The following is an 18,413-nucleotide window of genomic DNA, read 5'->3' on the forward strand; positions in this document are numbered from 1 at the left end:
AATTCTAAAGAAAAAAAAATTATAAATTGCGTCAGAGCTAATTTGCAAAAAAGACACAAATCATTGGAAACTGATAATTCTTCTTTTGACAGAAATTGTCCTTCTTTTTTAAACTACCTCGAAAAACTTAAATTAAGCATTGCCAATATCAATGTACGATCGCTTTTGCCAAATTTTGCAGATTTTGCTCAGTTTATGAATGAAAAGTATGATATTATTGATGTAAGTGAGACATGGTTGAAGAGTTCCATAATATCCGAAGAAGTTAAATTGCAGGGATATTCTTTTTATCGAATGGATAGGCTAAACAGAGTCGGGGGAGGTGTTGGTATATACATCAAATCAACTTTGTATTGTGAAAGAGACGATATCAATGTCAACAATGTAGACTTTGAATATTTACTTTTATATGTCAAAGTCCACAAAATTGCCCTACTTTTTATTTATAAACCTCCTAGGACTCGGGTATCTGAAAATTTCCTTGATGAACTAAGATATTTGGAGACCTAAACCTAGATATGATGAGGCCTAGCTCTTTATATTCTGCTTTAAATTCTTACGGGTATGACCAATTAATTAATAAATGAGCCGACGCGTATTACAAATACATATGCTACGTGCCTAGACCCGATTTTTCTTAATTGTAAAAAAATATGCTATAAGAGTGGGACCGTTACTTCACATATTAGTGATCACAATCAAATGCCGTTTTGTATTCTCATACTTATTAAAAAACCTCAGCAAAAGATAATTTAAATTCGCAATCTTAAAAACATCGACTTGGAAAAATTCTCGATAGATCTGGCCCAAGTTAATTTGGACAATTGTTTTTATATTGAAGCTATGAATAAAAACGTTGACTTTCTCTACCAAAATATTAACTTTCTGAAATATAATGTAAAATGAATAAGTATAGTTGCAATTATTATTTATTTAATTAATTAATTAATTTTTTTTAAATTATGGTTAAGAGTAGCTTGTAGCTTATCTTCGCCTTTGTAAGCAAATAGGCATTAATGTAACATTTGCTGAGTAAAGACATTTTATTATTATTATTATTAGATATTAGATATCTATAAATTAGTAAACACTTGACCACACGCCACAATGCATGATAGTTTTTATATATAATATTTTTTGCTCCAAATACTTTAAGTATAGTGGAGCTGGTTTTAGTAGTCTTATATAAATATTACCTATTTCATTTTGTTGAATTGTATTTCAAAGATATTACATTAGTTACTTATTTTGTCGCAACAATTTTTGTTGTAACAATTATTACTAATTATAAATTCGTTACAACAATATAGATTTTACTTAAGGATATTATAAACTTGTATAGCTCTAGGTGAAATGATACGGGCCAGTTCGGAAGAGCACTGACCGGGATCATGTAGATAAAATAGAGCCAGGTCCGCCACATTCCCTCTATGCGCCAAACTGTCCAAGGTTATCTCTGCATCTCCTATGAAACATATAGGCTGTTTCTTGATGGAATCAAGCAGCTTCAAAGTGTCTTTAAGAGCAAAGCTCCATATGTGAGCGCTATACTCAAGAGATGGCCTTGTAAGCGGTTTTGAGAAGCCGCTTTAGCTTTTTTCGCTTTATATATACATTTATATTTTATGTTTTTTTTTCGCTTTATATATACATATTACTCCAACCTCCACAGTTAACAAAACAACTGATGAAGATGGCGGCAAAATAGGCCCGGACATAATAAGACTTGGGATGGCAGAGACAGATTTCTCTGTAAATACAGAGTTTTAGCTACGTTAAACTCAATCAGATTGCACTCACCTCAGTCCAAAACTATGCTAAAGTCGCCATTAATAGCGATGCATATGACACTGGGTATCGGCTGAAGTCATCTGTTTGGGCGACTTGAAGGAAGATACCCTAGATATGTACTACCATCATTAAAGCTGTAAATCGGATTAAAAGTCTTGTCAAAAAGATCGTTAACATATAACAGGAAGAGAGTAGGGTGCAAGATGCATCCCTGAGGGACACCAGTGCTAATTCTGGACAGAAAATTATTAAAATTCCTTGGGAACTTCAGGAGATACGACCATTATATCGATTAAATAACAGTGGGCGCGGACTATGAATAGGTCGCTGGCAATCGACATATGCTACGCTCTAGACTTTGGTTGCTGGATATCGCTAGCTTCACACATGTACAAAAAAAAACAACAGGAATACAGGAAACAAAAAGGAAACATCGCATACTTACATTGTAAACATACAGGTGTTCTACGTTGTCAAGTTGCTTTTTTTCCATTAACTTTTTTGTTAAGAATCTTATTTTATTCTGAAAAATTTGTTGATTACTCTTAACATATATATTATTGGTTAGCAAATAAACAAAACTTTTAAGGAGTAAATTTTTTACCTATTATAAAATACAACACATTAAAAAAATATTTAGAGGATTAAGAAAAATATATATTTAATGAAAAATTGGAAAGTCGATTTGACATCATTGTCTGAGAGATCTCGAACAACCTCGCCTATGGTTTGCAGCTAGGCTTATTTTAGGCATTTAAGGTTCTAATGGTTCGAGCGACAAAGCCAAAAGCTGCCTGGTTAAATGAAATTCGTCACCTAAAAGCCTTGAGAGATAAAAGTTGGCAAATGTAGGTTGGCGGATATATATTCTGGACATAGACTATAAATTTTCATCTAAACTCCCAGACTCAATAAGTATATGTAAAGCAGAATGAGCATTTAAAGAAGGTAATAATCTTTTCAGACTCCCGAAGTGCGATGCAAAAAATTAATAAATATGGTCTATTACCCTAAAGCGATTTCTCGTCTATTAAGAATTGCTTGGATTCCTGGACACTCGGGCATTCCTGGTAATGAGGTGGTGGATTTATTGGCAAGAATAGGTAAAGACCTAAAGATATGAAAGTGGATTCTATGGAAATTTTTAACCTGATTAAGGATGATATAAGTATCAGTTTAAAGTATACTGGAAAACCTTAGTACATAATAAGAATTATCAATACTTATACAAAATACTTTTGCAAAAACCAAATGGTTTTTGAAAGTACCTTTCAAAAATCGAAAATAAATAACCAAAATAATCAGATTACGGACGGGCCATTGTCTGACTAAAAAGCATTTACATAAACTAAAGATTAAAGATAACCCATATTGTGAATGTGGCTCTGTTGAAGACTTAAATCATCTCTTTTTGGAAGGTTCTATAAATTTCATTTGTTATATTGATCTGTATAAGGAATTTGTTAAAAGGAATTTTCCCACCCCCTTAACAATGTATACTTTTTGTCTGAACCAAATGAGGAGTCAATTGATCTAATCATGTAATTTTTGAATATAAATTGACTTCGGTGTTTTGTCTATGTTTTCTTTTCCTATAAAATCCCAGAACCTGTGATGTTTGTCCAATTTACCTATATTGTGTTTGTCCATACTAATAGACTTAATCTCTACAAATAGAGGAATACCACACAGTATAAAAGAAGTCTGACGTAATTAAGTACAAGTCAGCGGTCCCGATTTAGTCCAGAGCCAGTCAACATCGAGGTTGATTCCAAATTGTATTGGTAATTGCCTCGTAGCAGTGCCATAAGACAAGCAAGCAAGGCACAAAATTGGAAAAACTAAATCCGAGCCTGACCATTTATTTTATAAAAGTATTTGTAAGCAGACAATATCTGCCATAAGAGGTACAAAAAGAGATATATTATTAAAACTTCTCAATTAAACAATACAGCTAAACTTTGGAAAACTCTTCAAGCTTTAAATATTTGCTTACAAAAAACTAATTCTACCAAGTAATCTCTCAAACCCTAATGAAATTAATAATTATTTCAAAGCGCCTTTTTGCAATCCATATCAAATACTCCAAATAATCAACTTTTATATTAGAACATCCATATATTTAATCCAGAAATTAACTTTATGAAATACATTCCGCTCTACATAAAATCCGAACTAACGCTGTTGGTGCAGATCAAATTATTGCAAAATTGCTAAAAATATGCAACCCTTTGATAGATTATTCAGTTCACTGAATTATTTTACACATTGTTAACACGGCTATAGAGAAGAAACCAGTTACAACAATCTGGAAAACTGCTCTGGGAATCTCACTACCAAAGACCAGTCAGCACTCCTATTTTTCTGACTAGAGGATCGTCAATTATCACCCTGTCAAACAATTTTGAGCAAATTCTTTATAACCAAATATTCACTTATTCACTGTTAACAAAATGCTGCTTGATAATCAGTGTGGATTTTGAGAGAATTTTGGTACGGTATCTATATTAGCTAAGATAAAATATTATGGTTTCGACGCGGACTCTGTTCATTTAGTGAATTCATTTTTAAGCGAACGGTCGCAAAAGGTGGTTTATAACCATATGAGCTATTTTATACCCCGCCTCTTTATCTTTAATTCAGTGAATGCTTACTCCTAAATACTGTAAAACATATAAGCATACGCCGGTGACACACAAATCTATGTCTCTTGTTAAAATAAATCTATGTGATCATATGAGTGCTCTCACATTTTAACTATGATGACTTTATATACGATCCATATCTTAAATAAATAAATAAATAAATAAATAACGCCTTTATTCAAGTATTTCTTTGCACATACAATGCAAAAACATATGAAAATGTACACTCACATCATATGCACAAGAATAGCGCAACTAGCGAAGTTTAGCCTCCTGGCCATTCTTCCACTCAACCAATTCTCCATAAGTGGATATTAAGTTTACCATCTTTAAATGTTAACAGAGAAAGTCCAATAGAATGCTTTTAAGAGATAACACTGAGAATAAAATAGTTTTAACCAACCATAACAATATAACAATGCAGTACATATATACATACAATATATCTGTCACTAAAAAAGTTCTAAAAATCTACTGCAGATCTAATAAATACCTCTTGTACTTAGACCTTAAATAACCAGTATTGCATACCTTAAATTGAAGAGGTAAGTTATTATATAAGTTAACACAATTATAACTGAAGCTCTTTTTAAAAAAGAGCATGTTGAAAGAAGTTCTATATTGTGGCATTGTTAAATAATTTTTATCTCGCAAAAAGCGATTACGCACAGCTTCCCTATAAATTAGTTTTTTGAACAAATATACTGGTTGTTGACACATATTTAGTTTTCTAGAAAATAGAGTCAAGTTAAAATTATACCAGTTATCACACTTAAGCCAACCCAACTCTTTTATATTTTCTGAGACATGATCAAATTTTCTTAATTTATAAACAAATCTACAGCATGTATTCTGAACGTATTGTATCCGTTTTTTATTTACAACATGTAAGAATGGATAATATACTATGAAACAATACGAATAAATAGACATAATAAGTGACTCACACAATTTTTTTCTGGTTTTAAAATTTAAAAGCTAGCATATAAAAGCTTCATTTTCACATAACTTCTTTTTAGTAAAGATTTTAAATGTTGTGCAAAATTAAGCTGTATATCTATACACAAACCCAAATTTTTACCGCAGTTAGCAAAAGTCAACCGAGTATTTTCAATCTGAATATTAAGTCGATTCATGAGTATGCCCCTTTTCTTTTCAGAACAAAACAGTAACATTGTAGTTTTTGCAGGATTAATTGTCAGATTATGTTCCGTTGAGTATCGCAAAATATTAGATAAATCTGAATTTAAAATCTCAGCAGCATTATCAGGGCAGTCTGGATTAAACTGAAATAATAATTGTGTATCATCCGCATATACTTGCATGTGCGTTGATACAATCTTACAGCTATCGATGAACAGAAAATACAAAGGACACAGAACGCATGCGTAAAAATATTAAGGAATCAGGAAGCATGACATGCGTAATACACACAAAATTGTGGATTCTAACTAGCTTAATAAGGAAAAGCGGAGAAACTTACATATCTCAAATTTTGTGCATAAGCTTCTCAATACCACTAAAACCTCGAATAATCTTAAAAATACATTACATTAGAAACAAAAATAAATTCGCTATCCCGTTTCATAAAACTACTATGTATTAATGATCCTTTTCGTATAATGCAGGGTGGCTTTCCACCCCGAATTTCTCCGAGATTTCGTAAAAATGTTAAAAACGCTCGCACTTGTAAGTTTTTCATTGTGTCTTTTATAGGGCATTTAGAAACCTCTACCATCAACTATTACGCGGGGGTGACAGCTACCCTTAAAATTTTAAATGGGAACTGGGGTGATACATCATTTTAAAGGTTTTTTCATGTGGTTTATAATAGCGAAGCTTTAACTTGCCGTTTTCAGAATCTGTGATATCACAGCTTGTCAAAATTTTTAAAAAGGGATTTTGTTTTTATTTATTAATTTAATTCTCGTAAGAGTAAGTCGTTTCGAGCTAGGGTAATAAATGATACTCAAAAGACCTTTCAAATAAATGATCAGTTCAACATTTTAAAAGGGCCAGTCTACTACAAAAAGGATAGAAAACTGACATTTTTTAAAATTATTAATTGATAAAAGTGTCAAATATTTCTTAATTCTGATTTTATTTTACGAGTTTACAAATACTGATTTCATATTATCACTTTCCTTACTAAATAATAACATACAGAATAGGAAGAAAAGTTGTGTATTTCATTTTCTTTCAGTGAATGACTAAATAAAAACAATTTACGGATTTATGAAAGATACTATGTGTAATATTTTAGTTAATTTTATTTTTTGTTAGTTTATTATTATAAAGGCTTTGTCTATAAGAATTTCGTTTTTCAGATATAATAAAGCATAATGAGTTACTTATTATATTGGGTATTACGTCACTTATAGCAAAAATCAATTTAGAAATTTTTATCTCACACGCTCAACAATTGAAAAGAAGAAGAAAATAGACTTATTCACGTATTTAAAAGAAATATGAACTTAAATCTGTAACGATACCGTTCGATATAGTTAATTTAATTTAAGTTCAATAAGTTTTAAATACAATAATTTACTTGAGGTATAATATATTTTTTATATACCTAGGAGCTGAGGTTCAATCTATTAACCTCTGAGCTCGTTTCTTCTTTTCAATATCCTACCTAATTTTGTTATAAATATTACAATTAAAAAACGATAAAAAACAACAAGAAGACCTACTTTTTTTTTTAAAATACCTAATTTGAACCAACGTTTCGGTAGTTATATCTACTACCGTTATCAAGGTAATTAAAGTAAAATTAAATTAAATTAAAATTAAAATATACTTATCTTTCAAATTTTTAGTAATGCAGTCTCATCAAAATTTCTTCCTAATTCGAAAATACTTTATATACTTTTTTTATATGATTTGACGGTTTATTAATAATTTGACAAACTATTTTGAAAGATAACAAAAATTTCAAAGGTTACTTTTTTAAAAATTAAAGGGGTGTGATCTTAATGTAAATTAATCATAGAAAATACATGAATATCAAATATTTTAAATCATTAATTAATTTTTTAATATTTAAATAAAATAAATATTAAAAAAAAAATAATTAATTTTTTTTTAATATAATTAAAAAAACCGATAATAATATTAAAATACTTCCAGCCGATAAAGGTAATGCTACTATTCTTTTAAATATTAACACTTATGAAAATAAATTAAATTTAATAATTAATGATGGCAATTATTCTAAATTATCTAAAGATCCTACAGAAAAAGTTGAAAGACAAATTTATAATTTACTTAAAAAGCATAAAAACGAATTTTCTAATATTGATAGATTTAAATTAACTCCACATAATAGTAAATCACCACATTTTTATGGTTTACCAAAAATACATAAAATAAATGTTCCTTTAAGACCTATAGTTAGTAGCATAAATTCACCTACTCATCCTTTTGCAAAATATCTCTTAAATATCTTAACTCCATACACTAATAATTCTGATTCTTACATTAAAAATTCTCAACACTTTTTAGAAAAACTTTCTACAATTTCTTTTAACCCTCATGATCTATTGGTAAGTTTTGAGTTTGTTGTCTTTTTACTAATGTTCCTGTTGACAAAACTTTAAATATTGTTAAAAATAAATTAGAGAATGATAATAATTTGGCAGAACGTACAACACTAAGCGTTAATACAATTTTAGAACTTTTAACCTATTGTGTAAAAACTACTTATTTCCAATACAATAATGAATTTTATCAACAAAACTTTGGTATGGCTATGGGTTCTCCTCTTTCACCAATTTTAAGTAATATATTTATGGAAAATTTTGAATCTGAAATTATTAATACATTTGATAAAAAACCTAAAATATGGTGGCGATATATTGATGATATTTTTTCAATATATCACCATAACGAAATAGATCTTATAAATTTTTTAAATTACATTAACTCAAAAGAATCTACTATAAAATTTACTCTTGAAAAGGAAGCTGATGGTCAGCTTCCTTTTCTTGATATTTTAATTGAGAAGGATTTACAAAATTTTGAAACTAGAATTTACCGTAAACCAACTCATACTAATAGATATCTTAATTTTAATTCTAATCATCCAATAATGGTAAAAAAAGGAGTGGTAAAAAGTTTATATGATCGTGCGCACATTATTTGTAATAATGAATATTTAACAAATGAAAAAGATTTTATTAAAAATATCTTAATTCAAAATAATTATTCCAAAGAATTTTTAGAAAATTGCTTTAAAGAGTTTGATAATCCACGTATAAAATTGAATCAACCACTTTTTACGACAAATCTTATTTTACCATTTATTCCAGGTTTTTCTGATAAGATAAAAAGAATTGCTAAAAAATTTAATATAAGAACTATTTTTAAATCACAAAACACATTACGATACTTATTAACAAAAACTAAACCTTTCAATGAAAATGAATTTAATAAAAATGTAATCTATAAAATTCCTTGTATTTGTGGTAAATTTTACATAGGTGAAACCTGTAGACCATTACCAAAAATAATTAATGAACATAAATCTTACATAAAAAACAATGATTTTCAAAAATCAAAAATTACACAACATGCATTCGACAATAACCACAGAATAGACTGGAATGCTTCCTCAATTTTAGCAAAGGAACCAATTTCAAAATTACGTAAGCTAAAGGAAAGTGCATTTATAATGTTAAATGAAGATAAATGCTTAGCTACTTGTTCGGTTGATTTTCATAATACATGGATTCCTTTGCTAAAGAGAGAAGTAGATCAGGGTATTCTCAAAATTAATTAATGATTTAAAATATTTGATATTCATGTATTTTCTATGATTAATTTACATTAAGATCACACCCCTTTAATTTTTAAAAAAGTAACCTTTGAAATTTTTGCTATCTTTCAAAATAGTTTGTCAAACTATTAATAAACCGTCAAATCATATAAAAAAAGTATATAAAGTATTTTCGAATTAGGAAGAAATTTTGATGAGACTGCATTACTAAAAATTTGAAAGATAAGTATATTTTAATTTTAATTTAATTTAATTTTACTTTAATTACCTTAATAACGGTAGTAGATATAACTACCGAAACGTTGGTTTAAATTAGGTATTTTTTAAAAAAAGTAGGTCTTCTTGTTGTTTTTTATCGTTTTTTAATTGTAATATTCATAACAAAGTTAGGTAGGATATTGAAAAGAAGAAACGAGCTCAGAGATTAATAGATTGAACCTCAGCTCCTAGGTATATAAAAAATCTATTATACCTCAAGTAAATTATTGTATTTAAAACTTATTGAACTTGAAATTAAATTAAGTATATCGAACGGTATCGCTACAGATTTAAGTTCATATTTCTTTTAAATACGTGAATAAGTCTATTTTCTTCTTCTTTTCAATTGTTGAGCGTGTGAGATAAACATTTCTAAATTGATTTTTGCTATAAGTGACGTAATACCCAATATAATAAGTAACTCATTATGAATTTGTCACAACAATACAGATTTTACTTATAATAAAGCATATTTTGACTTTGTCTTTGACAATATGTTGCATTGTGGGGAATTAGCTTTAATCTGTTTTATTTGGGCAGTCGTCAAATCAGCACCGACAACGTCGCAATTCTTGACATGCGTCTTCCGTTCACTAAGCTGTCAAAAGAATTGTGTCAAATTGAACAGCTGATTTGCTGATTATCTGCAGGAAAATGGCGAGCCAATGTAAATCGCGAAAAATCCAATAAATTTAAGTGTTTTCCGTCCCGAAGCTGTTAATTAACACAGGTATGGTCCTGTTCTAATCCCTATCGCTTTCCCCATTAATTCTCAAGTATCATTTACCAGAAACGTCCTTTAATCAGGCAACAGATAGGGCCCAGTTTTTGATCATTTTAATACTTAATACCAATTTAATCCAGAACAGTGTTATTTAATTTTCCTATTTGTCGCCGTCTGAGTAATTTATACAATACATATTAGCAATCGAGCGTGTTTTAGCGTCATTGTGTTCAAATAAGTCATGTGACCTTTAACTGATCTTTAAATTATACCAAAACAAATACAAATAAGTGGTTCCAATTGATTGAGTAAATTGTGTATTGTTTTTGTAAATTTTATTATGAAGAACATTAATTTTTGAACTCTAATATGAACATGGAATTTCCCAAGCCTAGTTTTACTATAATTTTTAATTGGTTACAGTAAACCATGCCTGGTACTAGTCTTGTGGTACCTGTGGTAATGTGGGGCAAGTTTGCCCCTACACATTGCATTTCATGCATTTATTTGTCAAAAGACCAGAAGACTTTAGCTACTGGGTGTTATGATGGACAAATATGCCTTTGGTAAGTAGAGTACTGTCATTCAAAAATGTTTTTTATTTTTTATTTACCTTAACCATAATTAAAACTTTTTAACAGTTTTCAATAGATTCCACACATGCAAGACTGATATAATAAATATTAATTCTAAGTGTAAATTCATATTGATCAGAGTTAGGATCTCTATGCATTAAGTGCAATAATGAAATCAGAAATTTAGAAATCAAACATGGTAATATAAGGTCAAAAGATTACACATGTTTTACCCTGCTAGGAATCATCAGATCTACTGTAAGGAAGAAACAAAAATAATATGCTTTAAGAACATTTTTTTACAATAAAATTACAAACTAATAACTTTTTAATTTGTGTATACACTAATAAAAAAGAAAAACAACACTATTGTTTATTTGTTATTTTATTATTTGCCTTTAAACCTAACCTCATTTTGTTTTGTTTATATTTTTAATATGCGGTAACTAGTCTCCATCCTATTTTATCAATTTTAACTTTTAATTTTTATCCTTGACTTGTATCACATACGTTTTGTGTACTTTTTCCTTTGTGAACACACAAGGTAGGAAGTTATTAGTTTGTAATTTTAGTGTAAATTAGGTTTAGTTACAGGATTGTTTTGTTTTAATTTGTTTTAATCAGTTGTTTTAAACACATAAATCAAACAAGCATTTTCTTTTGAAATACATAGTCATCAGTCTGATCAGTAATGACTGTCACCAATCACATAATCATTGATAGAATTGAGCTCTTAAAGATATTAAAAGTAACTTAGCAGCTTTGACTACATTTTTTTTTGGTAGATATGTATAAAAACTGTGTTTACATTATTAGGCACCAAAACCATTCTTACAGCAATAGTAACTTATATCCTTACATGCTATGCTGCAATTTTTTGCAAGTTCATTGTCATCTGGATTCCTTAGTAACAGATTTATGTCATTTGCATATCACAGCTGTCGCATTGTTCTACAATGTCACCCAGCTGTGTGTACCACTCACACCCACAGCATACAATTTTTGCAATAATAAGTTGTACTTGATTGTATCAAAAGCACAACTTAAGTCATAGAAAAGGCCTACAACTTTTTCCTGTTCAAGTGCATTAAAAATAAGCTTAACTTCCAGATATTGCAGTAGCTATCGATTAGAAAATCCATAGATAGAAATCCATGCTGTGATGCATTTGTTTGCTTTTACATATTCTGCTTATGAATTATAGACTTTTTTTGAAAAAATGCTAAATTTATCCATGTTTTTATTGATTTAAAATATAATAAAACTAAATCTGTATTTTCAGAAAATACTACTATAGGCTTTAAAGGATTATTTTATGAAGGCTTTGGTGTAAAAATTATGCCAATTAGTAAAAAATTGTGATATAGAAGATATAGCCAGAATCGTTCTAGTGCATATAACTGTAAAGTGCATATTATCAGTTTCCTCATAGCAATCAGAGCTTATTGCAAGGCCCATAACTTTCATCATCTACATTAGGCCTTTGGATCTGTCATTAAAATTGCATACAGCAATGTCCGTTGTTATGTCATAAGTTACAATTATTATCTAGTAAAATTATAAAAACATTTAATCTGCAACCAGTGGTAAACAGCTTTTTTAAATTGGAGAATTGGACTGTAGATTCGATGCTTCTAATATCAGCAGGTAGCATTCTATAAGCCCTGATGGCCATATAATGAGAACCCCTTTCATAGTAAACTGAATTATGCAATAGAATGCGGAGATCGCTTCTATGTCATGTAATCATAGTCACATCATCAGTGTACATTGCCCTATTCTCAACAAATTGTTTTTTTTCATGAATAACACCAAGGAAGAAAAGTATAAGGAGGGAAGGGTGAGTATTTTTAGTTTAGTTGACAAATCATATCAGAAGGGAACAGCTCAGGCAAACCATTGACATATAATAGGAAGAGCACAGGTCCCAAGATTGAACCAGGGTTCCAGGACAGCTCATGAACCAGGCACACCTCTTCCTATAATTTGATAGATTGGTATACTTAAAAAAAACAAATGACATAAATAATGTAGATATATAAGGCCAGTATATTGCACCGGCCAGCACACTTCTTGTCGTTGGAATTTACTTAAAATCTGTACTTTTCTTTACATTTTTTGAAAGGTAGTGTAAACCCTTAACTAACCTCATAACTTCCTATATGAAGGAGGGAGTCTTTCTAGAGAGTTTAAAAGTTTTCCTAGCAACTTTACCAAAACCAAAAATACAATTGAAGATTTTAAATTTGCTAGTCATAGGTGTGTCATTTCGAGCTCTAAAGATGGTCTAAATAAAGGCCGAAACGTCGGTGATTCTTCTGAAATAAAATCATTTTATTTGAAGTCCTAAACCTGTGACACTTTCTTCCCACTATTTCTTGTTTTCATTAATAATTTTAGTCTGGGTCCCAGTATCAGAATACAGTTCTATTCATGGATTATACCACATTTATTCTTGTTTTGAAGATTCAGATTTAGAAAATTTAAATAACGCAATAACAAATATATTAAGTAATCATCAACAAAATGTTTAAGTGAAAGTGACTGAATGATTTACTTTTTGTAACTTTTTCTCTTAACACAAATAAAGTCTATAATCACAATAAGTTAACATTTACACATAAATATAAAAAACATTCAGTTGACATTGGTATAGTGGATATGGTGTTAATTATCATGGGCTTTTATTTTATAATGCTATACCAAGGAATGTTAAAGGTCTTAAGGCCTTAAACAACAGATTTTTTTTTGAAGGGCTGCAATAAATATTTGCATTTCATGTGAGTACCATTGGGATGGTTGGAGTGTTGTGAGGTTGATATTTTGCATTAGTATGCTATTAGTTGTGATTTTTTTTTTGGGGGAAAATGAAAGGAACACGTCAGTTGTACCGGCGTTGTTGTTGTTTTCTCCTAAGAGAGTCAGTATTTGGTGAAATTATGTAGTCAATTTAGTTATTATTCCATGAAATTTAATTTTAATCATAATCCAAATATCTCAGTGAAGTTAGTTCAAGGAAGACTAAAATGTTAGTGTTAATGTCAGTTAGTTTCAGTTTGTAAACCCACATTGGTGAGTTACTTTTAAATTGATCTAGGGCAAAAGTGTTTTTAATCTTTTTTTCCTTATGTAAAATTTTAGTGGGTCCTGATGAAGAGTGCAATAATGTGTTCCATTTATCCCAAGCATTTTTATTAGTTTTGATTGTATCCCTAATATATAAATATATATATTTTTTGATTTGTATAAACAAATTTTCATTTTATATTAACAATATTGTATGTCTGCAATTTTCTAAGATTCAGTGCACTTATACACTTAAATTGACCGTATTACTTGAACAGATTGATTTATTACATCATATTCTGACTTGTAACAAAACAATGAAGACAAAGAAGATAGCAAGAGCAAAGATATTGCTTTTAATTTATGTAATATTGGATATAATAAGTATCTTATTTCAACATGATATACAGGGTGTCCAAGATAAGAATCCTAAGCATGGGGTCTCGGTACCTGTTGGAGATACAGCTTCGGTTAAATTAGGAAAAAATTGTGCACTTTGAAGCGTATTTACATGCCGTTGAGAAACTTCAAAAATTTCCACGGCCTGCTGAGATATTTGGAAAAAGGGAAATTTGCCAATATCGATTTTATTTTTTCCTGGCTTTATTTTAAAAGATATCAAAAAACTATTGACACTTTCTCATTGACACTTTTGAAGTAGTACGTGATGGCGCTTTTAAATTTTATATCCGACGTTTCGTTTCCGAGAAACCACCATCAACTTAATTTTTTTATATGGCGCGAAAAGAAAGTACACCCTGTATCTGATTCCATTTTTTATTACAAATTCAACGATGTATCACATGTCACATTTTTTTTGTTAGTTAAAAGGAAAAATACAATTTTTCTTTTTTTTTAAACATATTATTAAGTAGGCTTTGGAAACAAATGCTTTGACATTTTGAGGTAAATACCTTTTACCCTGTCACATATTTTTTATTAAATATTAATTGCCGTTGTTGTTACCGTAATTGTCGAGGTGTTGTTTCATGAGTAATTATTTGTTATTATTATTTACTGTTGTCTTTATTATTGCTAAAATTGTGTTATTATCTTCAAATATGCCTGGTGGTCATTATAGTCATGAAGAGAAGTTTGACATGCTGTCGTGCTACATTTTGTGCTACAAAAATACTGTAAATACAGCAGCAATGTATCTTAATAAATTTCCAGATAGAAAGCAACCATGTAAATCCATTTTCTTAGAGTTGGCTCGAAATTTAAAAGAATATGGTTCGTTTAAAAAGCCTGTTTTATCTCGAAAAAAGGAAACTCAAAATAATGTTTTACAAGTAGTTATTGAAAACCCCGAGATATCAACCAGGCAAATTGAAAAAAATGTAGGAGTGGCCAAATCTACAGCTCAGTTTATTTTACCTAAACCCCTACAAATTTAGAATTTGCCAAGGACTTAAATCTGGGGATTTCGAACGACGTCGGCATTTTTGTGAGTGGTATACACGTGCCTGTGAAGAGGATTTTAATTTTCCATCAAAAATAATATGGTCCGACGAAAGTATGGTCACTAATAATGGTATCTTTAACCGCCGCAATAGTCATTACTGGGTCCAACAAAATCCGCGTGTTAAGAAAATATCTAGACATCAACAACGTTTTGGGTTTAATATGTGCTGTGGAATTTTAGGAACCAAAATACTAGGTCCATTTATTTACCATTATTCATTAACAGCAGAACGATATCTTAATTTATTGCAAAATGATTTAGAAGACTGCTTAGATGATTTACCTCTGGCACAAGTCAATAGCTGTTGGTTTCAACAAGACTGCTCCTGCACATAATTCTGGGCAAGTTCGACAGTACCTTTCGCAGCGTTTTCCTGAAAAGTGGATTGGAACCTCCAGTGAAGTGTCTTGGCCAGCGCGATCCCCGGACTTAACCCCTTTGGACTTCTTCCTTTGGGGATTTATTAAAAACCGAGTCTATCAACATTCTTTTGGAACTGAGCAGGAGTTACGAGAATGTGTGACGGCCGCTTTTCAAAGTATTACGCCAGAGATATTGCGTGATGTTTTAACTGCTACTGTAAGAAGATCATACTTATGTCTAGAAAATAACGGAAACCTGTTTGAACACCTGTTTTAAATTAAATTTATAAAATGCGTTAATTTATTTGCTTTTTTCGTTATTTTTAAAATGTATTCATTATTTGTTGCATATCGTTAGAAAAATCATAAAACATTTGTCTATTACTGGTTACATTTTTTTATTTATAAGTAGTACAATGTACAATGCAAATCAATGCTTCATTTAGCTTCATCACTCTCTAAATAGATATTAAGAAAAATGTGACAGACTCGGTAACAGGTATTTACATACGTCAAAGCATTTGTTTCCAAAGCTTACTTAAAAAATATGCTAAAAAAATAGAAAATTTGCATTTTTCCTTTCAACTAACAAAAAAAATGTCACATGTGATACATCATTGAATTTGTAATAAAAAATGGAATCAGATACAGGGTGTACTTTCTTTTCGCGCCATATAAAAAAATAAAGTTGATGATGGTTTCTCGAAAACGAAACGTCGGATATAAAATTTAAAAGCGCCATCACGTACTACATCAAAAGTGTCAATGAGAAAGTGTCAATAGTTTTTTGATATCTTTTAAAATAAAGCCAGGAAAAAATAAAATCAATATTGGCAAATTTCCGTTTTTTCCAAATATCTCAGCAGGTCATGGAAATTTTTGAAGTTTCTCAACGGCATGTAAATACGCTTCAAAGTGCACAACTTTTTCGTAATTTAACTGAAGCTGTATCTCCAACAGGTACCGAGATCCCCACGCTTCGGATCCTTATCTTGGACACCCTGTATTGCAATGTATTTTCAAGGGTTGATAAAAAAATATTTTATGGGGACTTCAATTGTAATAATACACCTTATAACAAAGATTATAATGACTTAATAAATGTTTTCCATGCATTTGGACTATGAATATAGGCTATAATAAATCAACCAAATAATGCTACTGACTCCACTTTAACTATATTTGATCATATTTATGTAAACTTTTGTCACAGTAGCCTAGCAATAGTACATAATTTAGACCATAAAATTTAGACATAAGTAGACCTCTAACATTCTGATAGTATGCTGTCATATTTTTTTTCCCTTTTCCCTATTAGCATGTTGGTGTCATTGTTCATGGGATCTGAAAATTTCATTGCTCTCCCTGCCGTAAATATCTATAATGGTCTCGAAGAACATAGTTCCAAACGATGAAGAATGCCAGAAATCTCTTGGTTCCGTGAGAATTTCCGAGAGAAACATGTTTGTTTTCCATGGAGATATTCTATACCGGATGGTGCGTCGCCGACCGGAACATAGGAAAACCCATGTAAATTTTTAAGGGGGTCACTTATTGGCTTCCCTGTACATTTTATAGAAAAAATGTAAGATAACTTTTTGAAGAGATCTGGCAAACCCTTGTGCAAAGTTTCAAAAAATTTTAATAACCGAATCTTGAATTATTCAATTAAATGTAATTGCAAAATTAGCAAATTTTCGGTTCAGGTAAAACCAAACGGGCACCAGTAAAATGAATATTGTCACCTACGTGAGGAAAAGTGTCAATAAATCAGTGACAGTCGATTTTTGAAAACAAGTATGAATGATTCAATCGACGAAAAAATAGCCATAGTTAAGTGGCGTTAACAAGTAGGTATTGTTAACGTGTCTTACTTTGAATGTATGGTTGTTGTAGATTTATAATAATGATTAATAATAAATTATATAAATTAAATATAATTTATTTTAATTAATTAATAAATTAATGATTAATGATAATAACGATTGATAAAACAAAAAAAAAAAACATTTCTTGTATTTGGCTGTACGTCAGATTTGACAAAGCCTTATAACAAATTGTTTGCTGATAGCTGGTGTCTGGTTTTACCTGAACCGAAAATTTTGCAATTACATTTAATTGAATAATTTAAGATTCGCTTATTAAAATTTTTTCAAACTTTGTACGAGGCTTTGCCAGAATCGTCTCTTCAAAAAGTTATCTTAAATTTTTTCTATAAAATATACAGGGAAGCCAATAATTGACCCCCTTAAAATTTATATGGGATTTCCTATGTTCCGCTCGGCGACGCACCACCAGGTATACGAATTCTGACGTTGAATTAGGCTATTAAAGACAGACCTATTAACAACGTAGCCACACCCAAGAATGATCCAATTTGTATGTGAGGTAACTGATAGAAGTCTATCTAGTTCCTCATTAGTAATCTTCTTCCCCACAAGCGCTTTGAAGTCAGAAGTGAAAAGAATGAGGTAGTCGTTTTTGTCGAACTTTCCAGCCAGTAGACCACAGTGGGAAATGAAGTTGATGCCTGTGACTTTGTCTGTTGAAGTTAATATCAAACATTCCATCAGTGTACTCCTTGAAATGTGTCCTAACTCCTCCAATACGCGTGTCACCCAATATCAAAAGTTGTTTTTTCTTTCGCCACATTTTATCCTTGCCTGTCGCAGATGGTTCCCCCTTCTTGAATAATCTCATCAATCACTTGGTGTTCAATTGTGTGCTGTTGCCTTAGGTCTTTCAGCTCT

The 18,413-nt window shown here is 30.3% G+C and overlaps 1 protein-coding gene across 4 annotated transcripts in view; it reads left to right on the plus strand.

Annotated features, from left to right (window-relative positions):
- The first annotated feature begins 10,074 nt into the window (after positions 1-10,074).
- The window catches only part of LOC126736883 (WD repeat-containing protein 7), a 178,124-nt gene continuing 169,785 nt past the window's right edge, over positions 10,075-18,413 (plus strand). For all 4 annotated transcript variants that reach the window (XR_007660815.1, XM_050441490.1, XM_050441493.1 and 1 more), the window contains exons 1-2: positions 10,075-10,201; positions 10,619-10,761. Coding sequence is in view for 3 of the 4 variants with exons in the window: in XM_050441490.1 (XP_050297447.1) it covers positions 10,625-10,761 (137 nt within the window). In the remaining variant the exon portion in view is untranslated. The remainder of the gene's footprint in view (positions 10,202-10,618; positions 10,762-18,413) is intronic.

The sequence above is a fragment of the Anthonomus grandis genome, chromosome 5 (genome assembly GCF_022605725.1).
Source record: "Anthonomus grandis grandis chromosome 5, icAntGran1.3, whole genome shotgun sequence".
NCBI lineage: Eukaryota > Metazoa > Arthropoda > Insecta > Coleoptera > Curculionidae > Anthonomus > Anthonomus grandis.